The sequence below is a fragment of the Scleropages formosus genome, chromosome 14 (genome assembly GCF_900964775.1).
Source record: "Scleropages formosus chromosome 14, fSclFor1.1, whole genome shotgun sequence".
Lineage (NCBI taxonomy): Eukaryota > Metazoa > Chordata > Actinopteri > Osteoglossiformes > Osteoglossidae > Scleropages > Scleropages formosus.
In genome coordinates, this window is record NC_041819.1 from 18163678 (window position 1) to 18177047 (window position 13370).

The 13370-nt window shown below is 42.2% G+C and overlaps 1 protein-coding gene across 1 annotated transcript in view; it reads left to right on the forward strand.

Moving 5' to 3' along the window:
* The window catches only part of LOC108931021 (ecto-NOX disulfide-thiol exchanger 2-like), a 115308-nt gene that overhangs the window by 78547 nt on the left and 23391 nt on the right, over positions 1-13370 (forward strand). The window contains exons 5-7 of the mRNA XM_018746572.2: positions 5028-5234; positions 6964-7197; positions 10709-10921. Coding sequence (XP_018602088.2) covers positions 5028-5234; positions 6964-7197; positions 10709-10921 — 654 coding nt within the window. The remainder of the gene's footprint in view (positions 1-5027; positions 5235-6963; positions 7198-10708; positions 10922-13370) is intronic.

The following is a 13370-nucleotide window of genomic DNA, read 5'->3' on the forward strand; positions in this document are numbered from 1 at the left end:
TGAAGAAGGCCTGAAGGGTGTGCTGCAAAATGGTTTGACTGCACTTTCTTTCCCCTGCTGAAGCATACGGTTCTAGTGATATTTGACATCTGAAGGACCCCCAAGGGCCCCTCTTGCAGGTGTCCTTGTCACCACCCACATGGGAGGCATATGGTGACCATCACTTAGCTCTAGACAATCTACTCCCCCTTCCACCACTGGTGCTCAGTATGACCCTATACATCAACAGCATTCCACCCTCCAGCAGACACGAAGGGGCCTGTCACAGTGCATTTCCATCGAGATTTCTCCATGTAGAATTGTCTAGCTTTCTTCTTCCATATGCTCACTGATAGAAAAATAGGATTTGTTCTGTCCTATCTCCCCCTTATTGTCTCTTTCTCCTTTTATCAATTGCATCCATAAGCAAAGCTATACTGTAGCTCAAACAAGAAGAGGCCTGGAAGAGTTAGAGATACCTGATACTTCCACACCTAATAATTCTATATATAATGCCCCTATATCCTCCGCCACTTCTCCCGCTCCTCACCTAAGCCCACTTTGAGAATTGTGACTGCTCATCTCACACCTCCTTTCCTTTTCTCAAGATTCAAGAAACAGACCATCTCTCAATTGCCTGCAGAAACACACTTCCCAAAGGGTAGCTGTACAGAGACCATTCAGATTCCATGAAACCTGAAGGACTGTGCAAGGCCTGGATGCTTATGATAGCAATAAGCTTTGGAGACCCAGGTGGTAAAATGTAGGAAAGCCAACTATCCACTGCTTTCTTTTCCGGGGAATTGTGGGTACGTGTTAAGCATTAAAAGTTCTGGGTTTGGACTGCAGTGCTTACTTGTTATTCCAGCAGTGGAGCCCCACAGGAGACATGACTTTTTTTAGAGAGTAAGGCAGATTGGACATGGAGGGCCAGTTGTCCAATACAGCCTCTGTTCCTCAACCATGGAAGACTTCTTGACACCATACAGGGTTACCTAAAGAAATAGTCTACCAAAACCAATCCTTTCTCTCATTTGACCAAAGATCTTTCTTTTATTATTTTTCAACAGCAGTTAGTAGCTTTTTAACTAGTGGTATCCACATTTTCTGTTTTACACACACTGTCGGAAACCGCTTGTCCCAGGTGGGGTCGCAGTGAGCCGGAACCTAACCCGGCAGCACAGGGCGCAAGGCTGGAGGGGGAGGGGACACACCCAGAACGGGAAGTCAGACTGTTGCAAGGCACCCCAAGCAGGACTCGAACCCCAGACACACCAGAGAGCAAGCCCTTCGTTCTTTTAGTTAAGACTATTTCCTTCTTTGAAATTAATTAGTATTTTTTACATATTGTTCAACATACATGTTATGTAATTCTTCTCACAACAGTTCGCTATATGAGAAACAAATTGGTTGAATTGCCTCCACATTCTGTGCATGTGACCAGGGCCTTTCACCCACAAAATATTGTTTCTGTTCAAGTTATTTCTATCTTTCAGATAATGGACTGTTGGCAGGGGCACCCCATACTCCATTATGTTCAGGTCAAGGACCTACTGGGAGTCCTCGCCTACATATTGTTCCTCTGAGCTGATTTCCAAGGGACTTGCTGTTGCTCATCTTTATTCTCCACTGCCTGTGGGGCTGGAGGACAAGGGAGACCATGCAGATGGCTTTGGGAGTTACTGAGAAGAAACAAATATGTGCTGGCATTTCATAAGGTCTTGTCATTATATATAGTATGGTGTTGACTTTCTAGTACAGGGGACATGATAGCCTTGCGAGAACTGATTTATTAGTTGTTATTCTGCCCTTTTGTCAAGCACCACTTGTTGCTGCTTTTAACAGTTGATGCAACTGAAGCAAAAGTGAAGCATGGTCTGTGATTTGCCTTTTTTCTTTTTTAAGGAGAATGTAAATGATGGGGTACACAAGAAGCATGACTTTTTAGAAAAAGATTTGACTGAATCATTCATTCATTATCAGTACCCACTTGTCCAACACAAGGTAGCAGTTACCTGGAGCGTATATAGGAAGCAGAAGGCATGAAGCAGCGATACCCTGGCCAACACACCAGTCCATCACAGGGGAATAATGCACAGGCACACACACACACACACATACACACACACACACACACACACACACACACACACACACACACACACACTTGCTCAAACATACAAATACTACATAGAATTTGGAGTTATCATATTTCACCTAAAAAGCATGTCTTTGGACTGTGGAGAGAAACCAGAACATTCAGAGGAAACCCACATGAACACGTATAGAACATTCAAACTCCACACAAACTGAACCAGACTTGAATTTACATCCAATAATGAGGCAGTAATGAAAAAGAATTAAGCTGATCTGGATGAATGATGGATAGTATTTGTTAACTGGCCAGCGGGAAGCAATTGCTAGAATTGCTAGAGGAACCCTCTTTTTACATCTCTTAGCACCCAGGCTAATGTTATTGTTGGACTTTCCCCCCTGGGTTCTTGTGTTGCCCACTGTTCTTTCTAAGAAGGGTCAGACAGGATTAAGGTGAGCCAGTAAGACACAAAGCAAGGCTTTGGAGGGAATGCAGTCCCCTCCTGGGGTGTTTAGCTGTGCTCGGCCATAGCATGGCTGGCACAAAGCTATTGTTTGAGGCAGAGGCGATGATAGCAGCTATGTTTAGAACTGTGGGCAGTGTGCTATAGCAAAAAATGCCTTACTTTTATACAAATACAAGCCACGAATGTGTACTGTACTCGTGAACGACTCATTAAATCTTTTCCTACATAAAATATATACATTCTGAAGCATAGAAATAAGGAAAGTTTACCTGTCAGTTATCATCAGCCATTGCTGTACACACATCACGAGTGTGTGTACAGCAATGAACCACTGCCGCTAGAGATTTGCTGTATCTGCCCCACTCATACTCCACCCCCACACCCTCCAAGATGGTTCGGTTGAAACCGTGCAGTGCGTTTTCAGTAAGTGTGGGTAAGTGTGAAGAAGTGCCTTTGGAATCTTGTGCTAAAATCCATTCTGTTTTGATTTGGAAGGTTTTGAAAAGCCTTTAGGCAATGCATAGAGAAGGAAAGGATTTCTCTCTGTACTTTATATATTTAGACACAGTCTGACTAACATTCTAAGAACATTTCACGTTTGTCAAGTTTGTTCTTCGCAATTATTTATTTATTTTCATTCTTCAAAATGTCTGCAGTCATTAGGGGTGCTAAATGCCCTTAGACACATTTCAAGCAGTGTGTAGAAAAATCACAGGTAGGGGATTTTGGATGAAAATCCTTTTTAATGTAATGAAACATCCAGATTTTGCTGCTGCTTCGTACATACCTCAGTTCAGTTGGAGATAAACACATATTGAAGATGAATGTGGTAACTGAATGCTGTTGGCTTTCTTCCAAAGATAGTGAGGGCACAGACTATTGTTTCTTTTCCTGAGGAAAATCACTTCTGCTTAGCAGTTTGCAGTTTGCCCATTTATACAGTTAGACATTAAACAACAGCATTCAGGTTAAATGCTCTGCACAACAATTTCTATAACATATTTGGTGCTGTTATTATTTAGCTGTCTCCTTTGTCCAAGGCTTCTAACAATGGTAGGTGTGCTATGTTAAACTATGACAATTTTTCCTCATTTATTAAAATGTGCACTTTGTGCTGGAGAAATTTAGGGTAAATTTTTTTATTAAGGGTATTATAGCAGGAGCACAAATTCAAGTCCTTAGATTGAAAGGCAGTGACTCTCACCACCCATCCACCATTGTTATAAATTAATAACATTTCTTCCATGAAAATTGTACTTTCATGTTAAATCCTGTTATTATTGATTTGTTTATCCAAAGCAACATTATTTGACTCAAAGCCGGGCATTTTTGCTGATGCAACTCAGGGAAAGTACCTTGTTCAAGGGTAGTAGCAGTAGCAGCAGCAAAGAATGAGACTTGAAACTTCAGGTTACAAGTCAATGACCTTGAAGGCTACAGTCCTTGCTGCCTTTTAAAAGCAGAATACATGAAGCTGATGGCATGTGATGCAACACACATTACAAAATGAGACATGTACAGCATATAGTAACATAAATCAGTTTAAAGAAAATATATTCTTCTTTGTAACAGCATGAAGGAGCGGCTAAGGAGTGAGCATTAAAATATCCACATTTGTCCACAAAACCAAATTTACTTGTCATAGCCTATGTATTCAAGGAAGACCAAACATAACCACTGAATACATGTGTATATATTATTTATGCTGTAATAGGTTTGCTGGAAAAGACTGAGAGTGAGTCAGTTCAGGCTTTTCCAGGCAAGACAATGACTTCTGACTGTGAGGGCTGTTTACACACCTCTTATTCATCCTGAGATTGTTTTTTTAGCAACTAAACATGGAGCTCTACAGATCAGCCTTACAGTGTGGGAAGGCTATTGGGTTGGGTTTTGGGTGAACTACAAACCCAGTCAAAGTACAAGCATTTTGCTGTGGTTACCATTGTGACATATGAAATAGTACCATAATGGTTTTGCCACAGAATCTTCAAAACTTTGTTTATGTCATGATACCTTTTGTACTACGATCAATGAGCTTAGTCTGCATTTACCTTTATTCATTTACATTTATTAATTTAGCAGACACTTGTCTGCAAAGGGTTGCACAAATCAAGGTACATGGGTGGAAGTTTGTTCACTAACAGATCAAGAACTTCATATATAGGCATTTGATTATCAGACACAACTTGTTTTTCCTCATGCCATTGTTTTGACACTCTTTATACAAGTAACTGTCTATTGAATTCAAAGTCTATGTGAAACACATAGATGATCGTACCAGATGGTTTGATCTAAATTTATTTAGCTGAACAGAGAAGACATGGAGGAGGTTAACATGTAGTGATGAGCCAGGGGAAATCAGAATAAACTATAGCATTGTTTTCATCCCAATTTCCTGTCATTTGTCTAAAGGACCTTGGGGAGAGGCGATGGTTAAAAAATGATAGCCCAGTACATAAAATGGAAAGATTCCCTGCTTCCTTTCAGACCTGCCGCCTCCAGCTACCAGAGAGCGTCCTCCCGGGTGCAAAACAGTGTTCGTGGGAGGTCTGCCAGAGAACGCCACAGAACAGCTCATCGTGGAGGTGTTTGAGCAGTGTGGTGAGATTGTGGCTATCCGGAAGAGCAAGAAGAATTTCTGCCACATCCGCTTCGCCGAGGAGTGCACTGTAGACAAGGCCCTCTTCCTCTCCGGTACATATTGCATCCACTGAATTGGCTAAAATTTTCATTCACAATAATATATCTAAACATGTTTGTTTAGCTGACACCTTTCTCTGTCTAACAACATTAGACATGTATATTAAGAAGCTTGCAATGATTTATTCATTTGCACAGGTAAAAATGTGTTTACTGGGGCAATGGAAAGTACACACCTTCACACAAAGGTGCTACAATAGAATTGAGAGTTTGAACCCAGGACCTTCGAGCTGAAAGGCAATTGCTCTAACTACTGCACCACCTGCCCCCCTGTCAACACATTTGATGATGTATCTCTTTTACAACTCTTTTTGCCTCTTGAAATAATTTTGTAAGCCTCCTTTAGTTTTTCTGTCAGTAGTTTCTGATCAAAATGCCATCGGTTCAACAGCACCATAATACTGTATACAGACATAATTGTGAACATTTTACTAGAATACACAGTAATGGCTGCTTAATGAGGAAAAGGAGCCATAAACCAGACAGAAGAGAAGAAACCTCTCGTTCCCATCAATGAGGACCATTTCTCTCCAGCATGTCCCCCAGCATCTGTCCATTCTATAACTTTATTCTTCCAAAAGATCCTGTCCTTGTGCCCCCAGGGAGGTGAAACCCCAAGTCGGTCATGATTTAACAAACCAAGCAGACAACATTTTGGCAGACACTTGTAATTTCTGAGGATATGGCACACTTTGCATAAATTGCTACTTCATCAGGATTCAGTCATAATTGAATTCAGTCATAGTGAATTTCAAATACAGGCGTAATTGGTTTTACATGTAAGTGCGTGAAAAGAAGACCGAATTAAAAGAATGAGATAAAAAGCAGGAAATACTGTTTTGTACAGAATCATTTTGAGAGAACTGCTTTGGCCTTTGATTTTCACTGCTGAGAATCTATCCCTAGAACACATGCTAAATTATTGCAACAGGCTTCTGCCATTTTCTGCGATTCTTGAAGTACTTGCGTTGTAATGTTGATCTGACAGCAGCTCAAGCAGATTAAAATAAATATTGTAAGATATGCACAACAGTAATTGAGAGATGCCACGATGAAGAGATTGTTTTCCCACACAAGTGAATTTCAAAGGTCTGTGATGAAAATTGATGCACAGCCTTTAAAAGGACTTATGATAAAAACTTCTTCTATGTTCCATTCTTGTCTTTCTGAAAGCTTTATATTTTAAGTGTGGCTCTGAGATTTTCAAGCGATATTGTTCTCTGTAGTTTTAAAACACATTCAAGTTCATGTGGATCCAGTGCTGCTCTATTCCTGCTACTAATATGCATTTTTTTAGTAGGGCAAGAATGGATGTATAGGGCAATGCATGTATGTATGTACAACTGAAATGCATGGCTATGCAGGAGTGAATCCCTCATTATCACATACTGTACTGAGCATAGTTTAGCCATGCTAACATGAGACATAACAAGACATATACAGGGAAAAACAACATGCCTAACCTTTTGCTCGATTTTACGTACTAACTGTTTTGAGTATTTGTTTATGAAGCAAGCTACCAATTTTTCATCTTCCTTTTGGTATATTTAGTATTTAAATTTTTATTTATCCATTGACACAACTGATTATTTTAACTGGTTCCATTTAGCTTAATTTTGCTTCCAGTTTTGCAGCTGCCTTCCCAGGCATGAACTAATAACAGTTTGTGTAAAAGTCTGACCATTCCTCCAGCTCATTTCAGTTCACCTTCTACTCCATTCAGGGTATCGGATCCGGTTGGGCTCCAGCACAGACAAGAAGGATACAGGCCGGCTACACGTGGACTTTGCCCAGGCCCGAGATGACCTGTATGAGTGGGAATGTCGGCAGCGCATGCTGGCCCGAGAGGAACGCCATCGCCGACGCATTGAAGAGGACCTCCTCCGGCCTCCTTCTCCACCACCCATCGTGCACTACTCCGAGCATGAGTGCAGCCAGCTTGGGGAGAAGCTCAAAGGTGGGAAGCCCTTCTGTATGCCCAACCCCATCCTCCTTATAACCATTTATTCTGTCCCAACTCCATTTGGCTGTCAGCTGCCCATGACTCAGCTGTCCTGAACTCAAATTAATATGAGAGGCTTCATAAATTATAGTTTTTCATTTACCAGGAAATATATATTGTATTTGGGGGTGCGGGGGCGTGGTGGCGCAGTGGGTTGGACTGGGTCCTGCTCTCCAGTGGGTCTGGGGTTCAAGTCCCGCTTGGGGTGCCTTGCGGCGGACTGGCGTCCTGTCCTGGGTGTGTCCCCTCCCTCTCTGGCCTTACGCCCTGTGTTGCCGGGTAGGCTCTGGTTCCCTGCAGCCATGTATGGGACAAGCGGTTCCGAAAGTGTGTGTGTGTGTATATTGTATTTGTCTCTTGCTCATGCTTTTGTCCAAAGACACATAGCAGAATGTTCATGCAGAGCATTTTGTCCAGCTGTGTTTTCCATTTTGCTTGGGGATACAATTGCATGACCTCTCACTTAACAGCAGGACCTTGATCCTAGAATGTGTATCAAAAATCTGTTTTCTTAACCACAATGCTGCTTGCAGACCAACTTCTTTTTTTGTTTGTCTGTTAAAAGTTAAGCCTTGAGGTGGTAACCCCACTGCCCATTCTATCCACACCCTGCTGAGGTAAAGAACTGTAGAAACTTGTAAAGTGAAATGATGGTCATGATCATGCTGGGCCCTTAAGTGATGCCTAAGGTTATCACTCGTGTTATAGTGGTGCAGCTGAAATTCTGCCCTTACTGATGTTCTTCAAAAGCATCTGTTAGGACTCAGTTCCACGAAAGGCTGTTGATGTTACAGCTCAGGTGACATGACTTTAAAGTTTCTTGATTTTGTTTTGTTGCTTTACCTCTGGCTAAAGGTGGGTGTGCTGCTGTATCTAATACGTTGTATACATATGTCCTGTTCCCTCACCCATGTTATGTCAACTTATACAAATACATCAGCCACCCTCCACAAGTTTCTCTGTATCTACCATAGAAGGTTAATCATGCAGTGGAGGAGCTTGATAACAAGCATCATCCTGTTGCTGTTTCTGGTTGTCCTGCTAGTAATAAGGGTCTTGTCATTTTACTGAAATTGCATGGTGGCACAGCAGGTGGGGCTGGTGCCTGACAGCTCTCAGGACTGGTTTCAGATCTGCGGTTTGGATTTGGCCCTGCATGTGCAAGGTTTTGGATGTCCTTCCTGTGTTCATGTGGTTCTCCTCCCACATCTCAAAGACACGTGCTGAAAATGTCCGTTGCAGCCCACTTCTGGGCCTTCACTTATCAAAACCACGAGTGTACTCACATTGCGTCAGCTTTCGCTTGAAGGCAGTTAACCAACCTGCCATTCACATCTCATTAATTTAAAGAATTTCACATCCAGCACTTGCTGATACCACTGCTTTTCTTCTAATGTTTTTTTGTTTGTATTAGTGCAGTCATGCCAATGCATTAAAGGGTGGAGAAACCAAGGCTGGAGCTCAGTTTTTAATTTGGAAATTTCATTGTCAGTGGTACCAGGCGATGCTCAGCAGAGAGAGCAATAAACACAGGGCTTAAAAGTGTTATTACACACATCACAGTAGAAATCAGAATGAGGTCCCCAAAGCATCAGAGACAAATTAGCTACTATATTGTTGTACCTAGCTCTCCCACTGCCAGTAAGGCTAAATAGGCTTTCCAGTGGATCTCTTACACTGTCTGATTGATTGATTTTAATTACACTTTCCCATTAGCGAAGCAAGACTTACTCTATGGACAGCGTGTTATTCTATATCAAAAACCATGAAAAGAAATTACAAACATATACCTTTGCCCTACGATTCATGAGTAGGAATGAGAGAAAGAAGGAAAGGCCAGCAAGAATGTTGTGTGAATGTAGAGTGCAAATATTCATTGCAAATATTCTTCTTCTGCATAATTTATGACTATTTGTAGAAATGTTCATTTAATTTTGAAAAATTAGATTATATTTACATTTGCATTTATTCACTATACTGATGCTTTTCTCCAAAGTGACAATGAAAAGGTACTTAGAGTTATTTACACATTTATACTACTGGAAAATTTTTACTGGAGCAATTTAGGGTACGTTCTATCATTTAAGGTATTAACTAACAGCAGTACTGGGGTTCCCTGGGTATTGGATTTAAAAGAAAATATGTATGTATAAATATGTTAGAAATATTTCATTCTTCAGAACCGCTTGTCCCAGACGGGGTCGCGGGGAACCAGAGCCTACCCGGCAACACAGGGCGTAAGGCCAGAGGGGGAGGGAACACACCCAGGACGGGACGCCAGTCCATTGCAAGGCACCCCAAGCGGGATTCAAACCCCAGACCCACCGGAGAGCAGGACTGCGGTCCAACCCACTGCGCCACCGCACCCCCTTATTAGAAATATACACACACACACACTTTCAGAACCGCTTGTCCCATACGGGGTCACAGGGGACCGGAGCCTACCCGGCAACACAGGGCGTAAGGCCAGAGGGGGAGGGGACACACCCAGGACGGGACGCCAGTCCACCACAAGGCACCCCAAGTGGGACTCAAACCCCAGACCCACCGGACAGCAGGACTGCGGTCCAACCCACTGCGCCACCGCGCCCCCCGTTATTAGAAATATATTTAAGCCAAAATATTTAAGAATATATGTGTTTTTATTCTGTTGTAAGAATAATCTGTAACAGATTTATTTCTGTTTATATTTCATAATTCACGTGCTTCTCCTTTAGTCACTGGAGGAGGTTAAAGTCATACAGATGAACTGGCTGGGGAATATTCCCATGTAATTCTGCTCTCTCTGCGGGAAGCCTGACATGAAGGCCTTTGAGGAAAGCTGAAGCATATGATGTCACCTTGTGGTGACATTGAATAAACAGAGCTGTTTCTCACACCAGCTGCAAGCCAGGCCATTATGGTAGTCATTAAGGGTGCAGGGACCAGCTTTTTCCCCCGCTGTTTGTGAAACATCGGGTTGCTTTTCATCTCACCCAACTCACAGTCTACCTGAGGTTCGTGCAGCATGCGCCATTATGGAAAACAATGGCAGTACGTCATGCAGGGAGTTTCCAGGCTATAGTGGTATTAGATTGTGACCCCATGAACCTGAACTCTACACATGCTAGAGTTGGTTATGCTTTACCTGAAGACAGAGAAAATTGGATATGAGGAGATGACTGAAAATTAGTCTATTAATTTATTTGTGTATTGATAGCAATGGGTAGTAGGGGTTTGAAATAAACTCTCCAGAAATGTGGTGGAGCTCAAACTTATTTACTCTTTCAAGAGACAGCTAAGTGAGGTATAAGAAACACTAAGTCACTGGGTGACAACTGAGGTAGACAAGCTGACTAAGTCACCTCTTATGCTTGATTATTTGTAATATTTGTGTGTCATTCTGCTGGACACCATTCAGTGTTAGTACTATAACCAAGTGTACATTGTGCTCTACTGGGTGTCATCTCGTTGACCACCTACACAGATGACTCCCTGTTCCCGGACGCGATCCGAGTCCTGCTGACTTGGGTGGAGCGTGGGGAGGTGAACCGTCGCAATGCCAACAATTTCTACTCCATGATCCAGTCCTCGAATAGTCACATCCGCCGGCTGATGAATGAGAAGGCCACCCATGAGAAAGAGATGGAGGAGGCTAAGGAGAAGTTCAAGAATGCACTGGCTGGCATCCTGGTCCAATGTGAGTACTGCGGCTTTACACTCAGTTCTGCTTCAGCCAATCGCTACCCATTCCTGGTGCAGGTCAGTGGGCAACCAAATGAATATTCTGACTACAAACCTTATGGTTGTGCTGCAACTATATTCTAAGAAATTAATTAATTTAAAGTGAAACAGAGCAATAAAATACAAAATGGGCAGCAGGTTAATCTACATTCATTCCTTTGGCAGAGGCTTTTCTCCAAAACAATATAGAACCCTGAGTTAACAAAGTGTTCTTTACCAATGGCTTCAGATGCAGACACACGATTCTCAGAGCACCATAATTTTACCTATATTACCTATTATTTTAGATAGGAGGTCAATAGAGAAGTGGGCCCAAAGGAGATACATTGTGGGATCTTTCATTAATTTTGAAATGGTTCAGCAGTTATGAGAAAGAGTGGGAGTTCATTACACTACATTGGACAACCTTGGGACATTTTTGTTTTGGTCCTCTTTTGCATGGGATCACCAAACAGGAAGGTGCAGGAGTGTAGCAATCTGGCAGCATAATGGTTGGACCATTGCCTTCCAATCAAAGGACTGAGCTTTGAATTTGGATATAGCACACTTGAGCAAGGTAATTACCCTGAACTGCACAGTAAAAAATGACCCAGCTGTAAAAATGGGTAAATAATTGTAAATAGCTTTGTGTACAAACTATTTGAAGTCACTTTGGAGGAAAGCAGCTAATAAATAATAAAACATAAACAGTTCAAATACCCTGCACCCTCTGTAGACTGGCTCTTTGCATGCTTTTGTCAGTGAGTGCACTCATTAATCCTTGAGGGATTTGCGGTTTCACAGAATTCATGAATTGATGTTCCATTCATGAGTGCCCATAATCTTATGAGAAGGGTAATAAAGCATTTGCCCACACAAATGCCTTCATATGCTCAGTTACTAACTATCATGAATGTGCACAGATCCTCCACCCCGAAAGCAAGATTTAGGGCAGCAAGAGAAGACAAGACGCTTAATATCACTTTAACTAAGACTTTGGAGAAAGCTGGTCATCATTGTGATGGCAGAGGCCATCAGTGTTTCCAGTGATGTATAATTTACAGACTTGTATTGGCTTTCACTGTAAAAGTGTGCTGCTGTGAATGGTGGTGGTAGATGAATTAAGGTCAGCTGTCAAAATTTTGAAGAAGGGGCTATAAAGGGCAAAGTGAAAGCGCTTCGGTGTGAGGAATGGCCTTGAGGTGTTTTCCAGGCTCCAGTAAAAATGAACAAACTGTATAAATAGGTAATAAGTGGCATAATACACAAACCTACAATTGTAAGTCATTTTGGAGAAAAGCATCAGCTAAATGAATTGGCAATAATTACAGTGTTTTACTTATCTTATTTTTTCATGCAGTCAGTGGTGTTTGCATCTTGCTCCAGAGTACTATAGTAACAGCAGGGCAGGGGTTTGAACTAACAACCTTTAGGTTGTAAGTCTATTTCTGTTACCACTAAACTGCCTGTTGCTGAAGGGCAAACACCACCAGTGCAACCAATCAACAGTTTGCTCAGTCATCACAGTGACTGGACTTTGGAGCACATAAGTTTGTGAGACTCCTAGCTTCCTTTTTCAGCCTTTTATCTTTTAGTTAGGACCGAGATATAGGGAATCTGTGAAGAACTGAGCTCGGGTCTGCAAAGGGACCAAGCCTCAGTTGGACAGTTTTGACAAGTTAGTCAAGCGCTGACTCTAGTAACAGAGATTAAATTGGCAGTCGCCTGCGATGTGGCGAACATCTGCTTCCTCCATTTAACAAAATTAGTAAAATTCCCAGATCTCTAATTTTATGTCGCCATCACAATGCATTCTATGTACATTATCCCCAATGTAGTTAGCAGATGTTAAACACAAGTGACTGGTGTGAACAGTGGGAGAGTTCCTCACAGACTTCCTTCAGCATGGTGCTTTGCCTGAATGCTCTTCATACATTTGCATAATAGTTATGGTAATAGTTAACGACAGAATTTAATGAAAATAGATGGTTCGGGGTAATTGAAGGTAAGTTCCTCAAACTTTGACAGTACCGGTCTGACATGTGTAACTCAAAACACACACATTCACTGAAACGGCTTGTCCTGAGAAGGGTCACGGTGAGCTGGAGCCTAACCCGACAACACGGGGCGTAAGGCTGGAGGGGGGAGGGACACACCCAGTCCATCACAAGGTACCCCAAGCAGGACTCAAACCCTAGACCCAACAGAGAGCAGGACCTGGCCACACCCACTGTGCCACTGCACCACTGTGCCCCCTCACTCACAACACAGGAGGAGTATATTTCCAGTACGTTGGTGATGGGCATATGATTCTGATTGCATAAACATCTGTTATGTTGTAACAGAAACTTACTTAAACCTTGTGAACAACAAAATATGATAAGATGACTTTCCAAAATTGTGCTGCACCATGTACTTTTTTCCCG